At 42.8% G+C, this 14,393-nt stretch overlaps 1 protein-coding gene across 4 annotated transcripts in view; it reads left to right on the top strand.

Moving 5' to 3' along the window:
• Positions 1 to 14,387, top strand: part of LOC119647306 (titin-like) — an 85,248-nt gene extending 70,861 nt beyond the window's left edge. For 2 of the 4 annotated variants that reach the window (XM_038048216.1, XM_038048218.1), the window contains exons 6-10: positions 5,604 to 5,788; positions 5,973 to 6,657; positions 6,715 to 7,222; positions 7,395 to 7,611; positions 13,748 to 14,387. In XM_038048216.1, coding sequence (XP_037904144.1) covers positions 5,604 to 5,788; positions 5,973 to 6,657; positions 6,715 to 7,222; positions 7,395 to 7,611; positions 13,748 to 14,065 — 1,913 coding nt within the window. In that variant the 3' untranslated portion in view covers positions 14,066 to 14,387. Of the gene's footprint in view, positions 1 to 5,603; positions 5,789 to 5,972; positions 6,658 to 6,714; positions 7,223 to 7,394; positions 7,612 to 7,678; positions 7,836 to 13,747 lie in introns of those variants that run through there. The other 2 variants (XM_038048219.1, XM_038048220.1) reach the window with 2 other exon arrangements.
• Positions 14,388 to 14,393: the final 6 nt, after the last annotated feature.

Raw genomic sequence — 14,393 nt, 5'->3', positions numbered from 1 at the left:
AAGTCAACCTGAAAGGGGGTCCATTGTGATGTGTCATTTGAAATTGGTGCGTTAGAATTCTAATATTTGCTTCGTCGGTGTGTTCAGAAAAGGAATGTCACTGTAGCAAGTCGATAGGATCGAATAGAAACCTCCCAAATGGATTTATGTAGATTCCTATGCGCTAAGATGAGACCTATTCGTCTTGATTTCCTCACGGAACTAACCTAAAGCATAACATCGCGTTAGCTGCCTTTTCGCCGATTTCCAAAACATGCACTCAATAAATCCGATCTTTGAAGCGATCGAATCCTAGTATTCCCAACATAAATTCTCTATTCCCTCAGAATACTGTCGCAGTGTTGAAGTTTAGATCTCAGTAAGTATTGACAGTATTCCCAAAACTCAAGAAAATGAGATCATAACTGATCTTCATTTCCTTCTATGCATTGCTCTCTAGGAGGAAAACTTTCCGGCGTAAACTTAGGTGGTTACGTCTGTCAGGATATTGATGAACCTTAACCACTATTTCAAGACATCCCATTGAATTTGTTGTTCTGCTTTTTGGGACCCCGGCAAATCAACAATACTGCATTGATAAGGCTCACGATGGCTAACGAGAGAATGGTTGACTGATCGGTGCCCATAACACCAGTTGTAGCGATAAGTTGGGCATATTGCCTTGATAAGAAAATTCTAAGCTTGAATTGGTACCTGGCCTCACGAGAGAGGAGAGGAAGGGAAAGTAGGTGATCCAGATAATTTTCACCCCGGGTCCGAGTTTTCTCGTCACGCCCCTGGTTGATATTACTAAAATTCCATAATTGTATTGACCAAAAGGCAGACCTAAGCAACGGTGGCTTGATACGCTGGATGGGGATTTGAAAGCCTCGAGATTGCACACAGATCAGGCATTCGATAGAGCCAAATGGCGAAGCCGATCGCGACGAGCCGACCCCGCTTGTGAACGGGACAAAGGCTGAAGAAAAAGAAGAAGATAATTATAAGATAGGTTAATGCTTGTTCAAATTTTTGATTGGATTGAGTCCGTTTTATTATTAACGTTTTGTGTAAAACAAAACCTTATTAAAATCGACTCAATGTCTGTCTGTCTGTCACACCCACTTTTCTCCAAAACGGCTAAACCGATCTGAACGAAATTTGGTGGACAGATGGGAACTATGAAATCCCACGCATAAAGCGAGTGGCATAAATTTAGGGAGTTTAAAGGGGGTTCCCCATACATGCAAAGGGGGGATTCAAAAAAATTTTCACCGGATATAGTCGTGTAGGGTATTAAATGAAAGGTCTCGATTAGTACTTTCCGAAACTGATATTAGTTTTGGTGTGAATTGCAAAGTACGTGAGTAAGGAGTCAAAATGTACGCACTTAAAGTGAGACAGGACTCATTTTCGGAAACTATCCAAACTAAAAATCCGAAAAAAAATCAGAATCATATGAAATCTAGGCTTCAAAATATGTCGTATTCCGATATCTGCTCAAATAAACTTCTTTTTCTTCAGCCTTTGTCCCGTTCACAAGCGGGGTCTGCTCGTCATGATCGGCTTCGCCATTTGGCTCTATCGAATGCCTGATCTGGGTGCAATCTCGTGGTTTTCAAATCCCCATCTAGCGTATCAAGCCACCGTTGTTTAGGTCTGCCTTTTGGTCGTTTACCATCGACTTCGATGCTCAGACCAATCTTGGCAAGTGAATTCTCGTTTGCACGAATTGCGTGACCATACCATCGAAGACGCCTCTCTCGCAACTTTTCCACGATCGGTGCAACCCCATAACGATCGCGGATATCCTCATTTCGGATGTGATCTAAACGGGTGACGCCACTAGTCCAACGTAGCATCTTCGTCTCCATTACCGCAAGACGCCGTTCATTGTCTTTTATAGTCGGCCAACACTCAGAACCATTGAGAGCGACTGGACGGATGACATTGCGGTAAATTTTAGATTTGAGACGTTCGTTGATACGTCGATCACAAAGAACACCAGTTGTGGAACGCCACTTCATCCAGATTGCGTTAATGCTTGAAACAATTTCATTACGCTGTTCTCCATTAGCTGATAGCATTGACTCGAGATATTTAAATCGCAGAGTTCTGGCAATGGGAGTAACCTGCCCCTCTAGATATTTAAATTGCTCAGTTCTTTCAATGGCAGTAACCTACGATTTCAATATCTCGAGTCAATGCTATAAGCCAATGGAGAACTACGTTATCCTCCTCACATAGGGAAACATAAAACCTTTTATACCTGAAGCGTCAAGCTTTCGATTTCCCGACTTGTTGCTGGACTCTTTCCCTTCAGTTTTGTTCCTTTACATTAGCTGGCTTAGGAATCTTATTGAGTACTATTAGAAAATAGAAACTGAAAAAAGCAAAAAAAAAAAAGATTTTAAAATAAAAATAATACGAGTTTGATTTCCTACTCTGCTATGAAGCTTTCAAGATGTTCGGGGTGTTTAGGGTCACTTTGGAAAAGAAGGTCAAAATAGAGTTAAACCTACTGACTATATTTGGAATGTTTTTTGTAAGTTACCTAGACACTACAGAGGTCACAGACAGACTTTATCGAGATAAGGCTTGGAGTATGAAAAATTTGTAATTGACTTGTTCGAAGAACAAAATTTATCCTACGATGTTCCTAACAAAGGATAAAAGAACAAAGGTCTTCTGGGAATGTATATAAATTTAAGAGAAGGATTTCTATTTTGGTTAAGGAGATCTATTTATATTCCTCATTTCACTCTTCATCAACTTGGTTTCGATGTTCCAAGCGTCGAATGTTACTAGGGCTGGAGACTAGTCTTTTACAGCTATGGGCGATCTTGATAGCACCTCGGGCCTCGTTATCATGTTCACATGTAAGTGGGGCACTATAAAATGTAAACGTTTTTTACTTCACTTTTCCCATAACCTCCAAATGCGCAAAGTCGGCAAGATAGTGTGCAGGGTATGCCTTATGAGTGCTTTGTAAGGCTGGAGTGTGCGTTATAATTCCAACCTTTCTTGCGTTTTTTTGAGCATCTGTGGTCACTTTCTGATCACTTTCACTTTCTGGTCTGAGGGCTTCATTAAAATTGTTTAGAGGAAAAATCTATTATTTTTGGCCTCCTAGCCATCATTACCTCGAGCAACTTGTTCAAAAATGGAATAATCGCCTCATGCAACACGGTCTCAGATTGAATTTAAACAAAACTAAATTTTTAACGACCGATCCCCATGAAACAGGCACAATCACTGTCAGCGGCAGTGATCTGCCCAGAACTGAGCGATTTAAATACCTCGAGTCAACGCTATCAGCTAATGGAGAGCTGCGTTATGAAATTGCTTCACGCATTAACGCAACCTGGATGAAGTGGCGTTCCACAACTGGTGTCCTTTGTGATCGACGTATCAACGAACGTCTCAAATCTAAAATTTACCGCGATGTCGTCCGTCCAGTCGCTCTCTATGGTTCTGAGTGTTGGCCGACCATAAAAGACAATGAACGGCGTCTTGCGGTAATGGAGACGAAGATGCTACGTTGGAGTAGTGGCGTGACACGTTTAGATCACATCCGAAATGAGGATATCCGCGATCGTTATGGGGTTGCACCGATCGTGGAAAAGTTGCGAGAGAGGCGTCTTCGATGGTATGGTCACGCAATTCGTGCTAACGAGAATTCACTTGCCAAGATTGGTCTGAACATCGAAGTCGATGGTAAACGACCAAAAGGCAGACCTAAGCAACGGTGGCATGATACGCTGGATGGGGATTTGAAAGCCTCGAGATTGCACCCAGATCAGGTATTCGATAGAGCCAAATGGCGAAGCCGATCACGACGCGCCGACCCCGCTTGTGAACGGGACAAAGGCTGAAGAAAAAGAAGTTCGGCAGATTCGTGGATGTTTATGTTGACCAATTGAGATGCTTTCTATTTATTTTCTCGTAAGCAACCAGGAGGAGCAAATCCACCGGCAAAGGGGCACGAAATGTCATTGTATATCTTTGACCCATGTTTTTAATGTATTGCTGTGGCTATGGCGCTTAGATGGTTTTCTTGCGTGTGTTTCCCCATCACATGTGACAAGCGCAAACACCTGGGCACACACCGATGTACTACATTTTACACATGGTACTAACACCAGATCTTATGCGTGAAATTTCTCTCCCGCAATTCCCGCTGCGAACCAGAATGCACAATGATAATAATAATAATCGTTGGCGACTTTCGACTTTCGCACAGTCTGGTTCAAACCATGCAGAAGTACACCATTCTCCATACGTGCTCGATGATGCGGGGAGTACTCGACGGATTCTCCCACCGGCCACCACCACCAGTGCCCCTTTTAGTTTTTAAGTCGGTAGGATCGTCCGAGCCTAAATGCTTGGCACTTAGTACTAGTATTAGGTAAAATCCGGCATCTGCCGAGATTGTGATAACTCGGAAATAATCGTTGGCGCAACAATCCATATTGGATCAGGGCCTTGAAGTGTGTTAGAGCACTTCATTGAAGACCGTAACGGTACACTAGGAGGCAATGTGGTCAGCATTGCGCTCGCCCGAGATTATTACCCTGATTTGACTCAGGTACTCATTCACAGCTGAGTCGACTGGTATCCGGCGTCAAATCACGATACAAATTCCACTGCCACCAGTGAGATTTTTTAACCGCAACCTTCCGTACGACAGCCTTGCGCTCTAACCACTCAGCTATCCGGACACAGAATGCACAATGAGTTGACTTTTAATTCCGTGACGCACGTTCTTCCTCTAACTGGTTTGAAAATTTAACAAACAATTTTCGATCATTAACATAAGATCACTTAATACCCTACCCGCGCATCAATAGTCTCCTTTATCAGTGCTCTCTCGTTTCACACATACGAGGGCGATCGGATAAGTACTTAGCCTTATCGCCCGTTGGTGCCAATATCGAAAAAATCGTGTATTACATTCTCGCAGTCGCCCACTGTAACCGCATATAAAAGTGGAAATCGCACAGCGAAATCAAAGAGCTCTTGGATTCTGTTTATGGTGATTCTGCTCCTATGATGGCGACCGTAAAAAATTGGTTTAACGAGTTGTCTCGAAAACAGCCACCACGAAGGATAAAGTGACAAAATTCAGGATCTCGTAGTGACAGATCGCCGATTGAAGCTACGCGAGATAGCTGAGACGCGTGGGTCATATCCTACATGAGAAATCTGCGTACCGCGGGAGCTAGATTTCTGAACTTTCTATAGCCGAATCCACTATCCCAGAACGGCCGCAAGGGGTTGCTTCAGAAATACATGAAACAGAACACTAGAGGGGGTGTCTAAGCTTCTCGGAAACCTACAAACATACTATTCTTCAATAGCTTTTATTTCTCATTTGTTGAAGTCTGATTCGACCTAATCTTTTGGGGGAAGTCCTTATTTCTCAAGAATTCCGTTCGCGTTGTTTCATAAAATAAATAAATCAGCAGAGAAATTCCTTTGACGATTGGGATAGTCGCAATCGGGACTAAAAAGCTAATTTCTCTTTGTTTCTATATTCATTGGACAATATGATTTCGAAAGAAACGATAAATAGCGCCCAACAGTTCTCATTTGAACAAATTTATTTTAAAATTAATTCCCAGAACCGGAAATAGCAGAAATAGCAAAGGAATCTGAAACCGTAGCCGTGCAGGAAGAAGTTCACGATGCGTCTCTAGAAGAATGCAATTTGACAGTGCCGCGAGACGAGGTAGAACAAGAAATCCTTTCGGAAAGCAAAATTGATTTAGAAGAGAAGGTGGAGCAGAGCAAATCGCAGGAAACAGAGGTGGGTAAATCAGTCGTTTGATGTCATACGTTTTTTGTTTTGAATGTCAAGTATGAATATATATTTTTTTAATTTCATAATTGTTTGCCGTAAAATATATTTGTATATAAATTAACAATAAAACGGTGCACAATTATTTTGGTTGGTCTGTTTGAAGATAATCAGTGTTGTTTTTACATTGCAGGAATTGAATAAAAAGGAAGGAGAAGAAGAGAAAACTTCTGTTTGCTCTACGAACGAACTATCTGAAGAGCATTTCAAGAGGAGCGTCTCTGATTTAGATAAAGAAGTTGAAGACATGTCGTCACAGTTGAATCCGGATGCCAAGGAATTCGTTCCGACACTCACTCCTGTTCGGGTATCACCCGCTTTTTGTTTCAATAATGATGACGTGATTGCCCAGAGCCCTCAGAAGGGTGCGTTTTCGTTGGAGGATGTGGCTTTGCCCACTGAAAAAGATTTTGAAAACGAGGCCGCAAGTCGGCCAGCTGAGATTGATGATACGAAGCCATTGACAGCTTTGATACCACCACATTGTTTGAATGGAGATGATGTTGTCGCACAGAGTCCTCAGAAAGGGGCAGCGGTATCGATGAGCGACTTCCAGTTACCCACGGCCAATGAGTTCCAAGCGGAAATCAGCATTCGTCCTTCTGAACTTTCTGCGGCCGAACCGCCTCAGAGTCTCAACCTGAAGGAAGCAATGCACGAGCCAGAAAAAGAAGAAATTAGTCCGGCGGAGCAATACGATAGCTCTTTGAATGAGACATCCGATATCCAGTCGCCCGTAGACACTTCACTTGGAAAGATTGAAGATATGATGAACACCGTACAGATGTTACCCAATGAAGACGAAGCAGAAATTGAAGGTATATTGTTGATAAATTCTTGCTTGGATGTACCCTAAAAAAATTGTTTGATTTCAGTTAACAAAACAAATGGATCCCTGATTCCTGAAGCGAATACAAATGGCGATGTTCCTCTTATCACTGATATCAGCAATCTCAAATTGGAAGAACCAAAATTGGCGGTTGAGGAAAAAGTTGCTAAAACAAAAGTGGAAAAAATAACTAAAGCACCAGAAGGAAAGAAGGCAGATTTGAAACCAAAAACGTCCAGTACTGGTCCCAAGAAGACGACATCTTCCACTTCTGCTTCAATATCAGATAGTGCGAAAGCAAAAACAGCAGCAACAGCATCAAAAACAAAAGTTGGCACTTCGCTTACTGCCCGGCCCCGAACGGCACCAGCGCCTTCTTCGAAACCGGTATCTACAGAAAAGAAATCATCGTCAAATGTTATTTCGGCTCGTGCCAAGACCGATACCAAGAGCTCCCCCGTCGGATTGAAAAAATTACCGCTAACGAAGCCCAAAACTGACGAGAGCAAACCTGCTGTGCGACAAACTATGAGCAAAGTGTCTTCGACCACAAGGTAAGTGACTGGACTGGTAGAAAAGTTGTTCCCTCTTGTAGTTCCTTTTACAATTTTCATTTCTACGGTACACCAAAAACTTACGATTTTGAGTACGTTACATTTTTCCAACAACACAACAGTCTTGTTTGCATAATTATTTACCAATTCGTCATAAACGTTTACCTTGCAGAAGTACGACAACCACACGAACTTCATCTACTACAAACGCTACCACTACTGCACTGAAACGTACCCCCCTTTCTACTTCAACTACTCGAACGGCATCTGGTCCTCGTCCAACCCTATCGCCAACCGGCAAATCAACCACAGTCACATCCACTCACAAACCAGCAATTTCACCACGAAGTACAGTCACTTCAACACTTCGAAAAACGGAAGCACTCAAGGTAAGGAACATGTTTCGTGACTATACGTAGTTGAGAACTCTAATCAATTTAGTTTATTACTGAAAAGGAAAGAAGTTCTTTCTACGTGGGATGTAAAGAAGCAAAAAACTGTATGACACTCGCTTTCAAATAAACCTACGATTATTTTTATAGACAAATTTTCTTCTGTAAATATTCTGTGTGCATTGATTTTGAAATAATAAAAATGCGTTCTATACCGGGAATAGTCATCCGCACAGAAATATGTTTTACAGTTCTTTCCGGGTAGATTGGTGATCCTTACCTGGTGTTTTTCTAGTTTCAAAAATGAAATTATTCATTAGATGAACATTTTGAGTTTGGGTCTTTGTTCATGAGGTTCGTGCAGTGTATAATTTGGGGTAACACGATAATATGAGAAAAGTATTATTCAGGATTAGAAAACGTTTCACGAGGGCGAGGGACGGAATTTGTATTGTATACAGGATTCAGAAAGTTAGCTAGTTGGTTATGACTTGATATCTGAGGAGTTTATTAAAAGGCCTGGATAGTCCTACAATCTCATTGAGGGAGTTACAACTCTCTGGGGATAACTTGTCAGCTATGCAGGCAAAGCTGTATGATTATTAATGATCAAAATGGCAAACAATAATCAAATGGTTGTCGGAGTTTTCCTCGTTTCTGTCACTGCTTCTGTGCGACTGTGCCTAGCTAGCCCCGGCTCAGTTTGCTTAGCGAAGATCTCCCGAAAACAGTCCCTTCTGACTTCAGATTTTATGGTGGAATTGTGACAACAAACAAGCCAAATCCTTATCCAAGACTTGACTCTGTAAACAATCCTGTTGTCTAGCGCTATACTATAGCATCGTTTTGTCATTTTCGATCCAATAAAGTATGTTGTCATGTACGTTATGGTACGTTCTTGCTTTACGTAGATCCGTCACTTGTTACATTACTTGCTTTACGTAGACTCGTGTGTAGCACTAGACAGAAACCCGTTCTATAACTTTAATATAAGCGTTTGTTTCACATTAACTTATACTGCACAATTAATTATAGAACAATTCCTTTAACTGGTACAATTCAAGGCGTATTCATAACCGACGTGACTCTAGAATTAGATCGACTTCCGGCCCTTTTATACCCCGTGGAACATTCCAGAAAAACATGCAAACACTTTGCTAAAAAACTACTTTGCGCCTTCGAAAAGTTTCCTTATGTCCTGGCTAATTGTCATTACTACGATTTACATTGAAGTCACACTGCCCACCGCATAAACTTGTTCGTCCCGGACAAGAATCGTCACTATTTGCCTGGGGTTCCGAATCGTCCTCATTTTCCCAAGTACTCCAATTTCACTTCCATCCGGCTTTGTCCACTCCGCCCAATTAAGTTAACAGCGTCGTTAAATTCCTTAATTTCCCAATGAAGTCCTTCCAATTTCAATTGCGACTTTCGTTTTCTTCCTTCTTGGACTGTAAACTCTGGAACCATACTAGCTCTGGTCCCCGAAGGAGCTTCGCGATATCAGCATCTCCCTTCGTCTTCGTATCTTCGGCCTTTTTGCGAACTCATCTTGATCATATTATCTTACGCAATCTGATCATAAACATGTAGCCTAACAGAATTGCCGCTGGTTCTTCGCTATAGTTTCGGTGGCATCCAAATGCTCACTGATTACTACTTCATGATGCTTCGAAATGATGCCCCGTTTTGTTGCTCGTAACACAAGTATCAACATTTGTACGACTCCATGACCTTTATTTTCCGAAACGTTGAATACATATCTAACCGCTTGCAGAAGATTCTGCCGTCGTGGCGCATAAATTTTAGCTAACTAACTTTCGACCGTTAAATCATTCCAGCTTCCTTTTTGGTTCTCCTCCTCCAGATTAGTTGTTTCCTTTACCACTTTTCCAGAGCCTTGTCATACTTGCTCGAAAGTCAACTCTTTCTCTGCCGCAGCACTCAAACGATAAACTCCATTGGATCGCTCCACGATATTCACCCGTGTATACTTCTTACTTTTCAATTTTCTTCTATTTTTCGTACCTTCTCGCATAGCCACCTTCTACCATTTTACATCTTCATTTATGACCTTTCCATGGTCTACTGCTTCTCGCCAGTTTCGCTCCTCCTCTTTAGTCACTTCCTGACTGCTCACTTCTTGTGGTTTTCAAATATCCTGACTGGACTTTTCAACTTTTAAATTTCCTCTTGCCGTTTTTCTTGCACCATCTCGTCCATCGGCTTTGGGATCTCATTGGCGTTCTTACGTTGTATCACTTCCTGATAAATCGGCTTTTCGTCCTGACACACTACAGTTCCTACAGCTGGCTAATTGTCATTACTACGATTTACATTGACGTCACACATAATTTTCCAAAGTGATTTTCGTCACAATTACTTATAGATTACCTTAAGATCTCTTTCGTCATTTCTCCATTTGCTTGGTATTTAAGGGATAACCCACAATTACCATTCGAGAGCATCTGGAAATTGGATTTTTATGGTTGAAAAGTTTTTCTCGTTCTTTGTCCGTACCTGGATGAAATTCATTGTCGACAGAAAGAAATTTGTGGGTGCTCCACTACCATGGATATACAGAGGATAGTTGGCTGCAACCGTGGTTTCGTTTTATGATACTATATAATCATCTAGTTTCTTCCAAAAAACCTTGCATTATGGGAATCCTTATTGTCATAAAGGAACGTAAAAATATCGATTCACTGTCGCTTTGCATTTGTCTATGCTTATATTATTCAGAGTAGAAGTGGTATTAACTTCTCTTAGACTAAGAACATTGTGGAATGGCGATCAAAGCGTCGAAAACACACAACTACAGAGGACGACATATAGGATTGCGTGTAGTCGAGCGATGAGTAACGATGGAACATTCCAAATGTCGTCTTTTGTTTCCGACGCTTTGTTGGCCTTGGCCACCGTTGAAGGTGGGCAATGTTGTTGCTCAAGTGCGTTGTGTAGGATTCCCAATCCGTTCTCCTGGGATTCCTTATCATTCTTTCTATTTCGGAGTTACCCTCAATGTTGAATCTGATTATCCTGTGATCAGACATAGAGGGTTCATCACCCTCCAATTCCTGACCATTCCGTTCATTAGGGTATTTCTTAGAGTTATATCTAGTACCTCTTGTCTGGTGCTGGTCACAAATGTTGGAGTATTCCCTACGTTCTATATTTCTAACTTATTGCTAAGAATAAATTCGACAAGGTACTCACCTCTACGATTGCTGTCGCTACTTCCCTAGACTTCGCGGTGGGCGTTGGCATCGCAGCCGAGAAGAAGTGGTAACGCCCTGTTCTCGCAATACTTCGTCAGTTTTGCGACTTGTTCCGGTGGAGCCCGGGTTTCGTCTCCTGGGAAGTATCCCGATGCCACAACTGCCTCTCGAGTGCTCCTCCCGGCTTCCAATGAGACTTGTATAGCCACAAGGTCCCCAGTTAAGAACTCTGAAAGACATATGTACTTTAAATTACGTTTAAGAATTATGCAAGCTCTTGGTTTTTCACAAGAGGCGTCCCAAATTACCTGCATGCTTCCTCCTTGCGGACCGCGAATCTGCCCCCGGTACACCCAGGGCTCCTGAGCCAGCACTATTCCAATGTTCTCCTTGGAACTTACCCTTGCAATCACTGCAGATGCAGCTCTCGCATGGTGGAGGTTTATCTGGACTATCTTCCACTGTCGGAGTGTCGCCCTCCTCCTCCGACATAGCGCTTTCCTGCGCATCGCTGTCCACCGTGAGCCCTAGGAGTCCTAGGTCTAGGTCGTCTAGCTTCTGCTCTTCTTTGGGCAGCAGGTCTATTTCCCTGGTTGATCCAGTCCTTTCCGCTTCTATGGCTTTCGAAACTTCTTCAGGGACCTCGGCATGGTTTTCACCCGTTGCCTCCTCCGAGGTATCTTTCCTCGGTTTTTCCCCGTGCACATGCACGGGTATGTTGCCAAATCGGTAGTTGATATGACAACTCCGACGTTTAATTGCCTCCAGGGATCGGTCATCTACCCCGATCGTGAGGAGTTTATCCTTGCCCTCCACCTTGCTTCTGAAGACTCTCCATAGCCGGGTATGGAGATCTTCATTCTGAGCGATTATGAGGCTCATAAGATGTTCCGTTTCTATTGCCGCGGCTTTTGGCAGAAAACCTGTCACCATGTGGGCTCCTGGTATATCATTCCCAGCACATGTTGACAGTTCCACCCCTTCCCAGCCTGGCAATCTAGGAACTATGGTTCTAACCCATTCTGCGGTGTCTTCCGTCGCGCAGTCCACCAGTATAAGGCCTGGTCGAAAGCGTATCCCGATGAACACCAGTTTCGAAGTTCAACCCTTGATCATCTGCTTGACGACAAGGTCCTCAATGATTTCCTGCTCCTCACGAGTGAGTATTTGCTCGGGAAACTTTTTTGGCAGTATGGCCAGTCGAATGCCCTTGACCACATAAGCATAGCTTCCTGGGTTCTGCCTTCACTCCTGACCTGCCCGGGTTTTCTTCTCCCTTGGGTTCAGGTTTGGATTTTTTGGGAGCATTCTCTTCATGCGGGCTGATCTCTGCTGCTCCCCGCTTTCCCAGCTCCGGTAGAGATAGCTTAGGTCTTTCCTGAGTCTTCTTAAGAGCCTCTTCTGGTTTCAGCCCTTCCTTCAGATAGCGCAGGTTCCATTTAACATCGACGCCACTGAGACCTGTCTCCTTCCTGATGTCTGTTGTATTTATCTCAGACGTGCTTTTGTCGGTCCCTGCTCTTTGAGCAGTGGTGTTCGTTGGCTGTTGTCCACGCAGTATACCAATGCTCACCTTGGATCCACTGCTTGACGTCCCAACTTCTCCCTTCTTGGGTGTAATCACCTGGCTCTCAGTAATTCGGAGACGTGCCTCCGCCTGATTAACCAGTTTTTGTGTGGTACGGGGCCCCGCTTGTTTGGTTTTCGTTTTCTTTTCTTTTTTTTGTACTCATTTGATTCCCACGAGTATGGGGGTTAAGAGGTCCGCCGTGCCATAGCCCCCAGTAGCACGATAAGGTCTAACTTACTCACTGAGGCGACCAGGTATCAGTGAGGCTCCGTTCGAATACAATTAGTTACCCCTGACTGCAAACTATCTAATGGGCACGATTCGCATAACACCCTGGATTGGGGGAGGTGTTTTTCGACTCTCCAGTCTAGATGCGTAGCGTTTTGTTAATAGTAGGGTCACCTCGTACAGGGTGTGGCTATCACCACTCGCTAACGGTCTTGGTAGACGAGAGGCTTGGTTCCTGAAAAGCCACGCACCGTCCTTGAGGAGAGACAGCTTATCCTCAGAGAGAGATAGGTTGGCCTCAGGGAGCTATGTTCCGCGTCAGTCTATCCTGCAGTGCGCTGCTTGACCCCTCATTAAAAGATACGGACATTCCCATTTTTCTATTGAAAATTCCCCACTCGAATCTCGACTAGTTCATCAATTTAAGTGTTTGGCGAACAATAATTCCTGACAAACGTATGCTTGTCATTTGTATATCATAGGCATCATCCCACACTAAATAAAGAGTCACAATAGACACATCTACGTTAAGTTTCTTGATCCTTCGACGGTTTCACTCATTTGACGATCTTACTCTTCCTTCGGCTTTGCCTTCGAATATCCTTTCAGATGCAGATTCGTTGACCATTCGTTCTATAGTGAGTCTACTCAAATTTTTGCAGTTTTACAACAATCAATACGGCAAAATCATCATGGCTATATCGAATTTCACGACCATCTTCATAATTTACTAATCCAAGTACTTAACGTAGTATTTTGTGTTCGAATGTTTCAATAATTTTCTTAGGCGTCTGCGTCCGAGTTGGACTTGGGTTTTTGCTTTCGATCTCATCTAAAGTTTAAAAATTATGTCATTTTCGGATTTGGGATTATCACAAGCTAGGTCATGCGAATCAAGTTACACAGCAGCTTATGAGATACCACAAGCATTTTCTCTTTCAATATAAATTCATATCGGTTAATTTCCAATAGAAAGCACAGAAGATTTAATAATCGCTAACAGGGCAGTGCTATATGAGTGTGTTGTATGAGATTGTGTGAATTGGAATGAACGTGAGTTTCACGCCCTTAAAACAAGTAAACATCATTAACCATGAACTGATCTTTTCCCATACAGAGTCCAACCAAACCGCCGGCAGCAAAAACTACAACGACGGCCAGCACTGTCTCAAAAACATCACGAACATCAACTGGGACTATGTCGACCAGGACAACTACCACTACTACCACTAGCACAAAGAAGTTGACATCAACAACTACGGCTGCCAAAAAGCCAGTAGGAGTGAAGAAACCATTGGGCACAACGACAACAGCGGCCAAAGGAAAACCATCCTCGCCCATTAAGGCACCAGCCGCGAGTGCGACTGAAATAAAAATGAATGGCACTGCCCCCGCCCCAGTAGTAGCTACAACAAATGGCGAGAGCAAGGACTAAAGTAATGAATTTGATTTGGTTTATAACTCTGTGAACTTACTTGCAGTTAGTATCGAACAACTGTTGTGTTTCCCTTTATATTAAATTTTATATGCATTCTATATGTATGTTCCACACGAGTGGGGAAATTTATGAGAGCTTTCTTCTAAAAAGATAGAAAATGTTATACAAAAAAAGATACTTACGAAGGCATTTCTGAAAACTCTATTTGATGAATTGCAGATGGTTTGATGTACACCTTTTATTTATTTTATATTGCTTTTACCCAATTTACCAGTTGTAGTTGAAGTGCATCGGACACAGTTGGTTTCCGTGGAATTGCCCCGGC

The sequence above is a fragment of the Hermetia illucens genome, chromosome 1 (assembly GCF_905115235.1).
Source record: "Hermetia illucens chromosome 1, iHerIll2.2.curated.20191125, whole genome shotgun sequence".
Taxonomy (NCBI): domain Eukaryota; kingdom Metazoa; phylum Arthropoda; class Insecta; order Diptera; family Stratiomyidae; genus Hermetia; species Hermetia illucens.
This window is presented reverse-complemented; position numbering and strand designations above follow the sequence as displayed.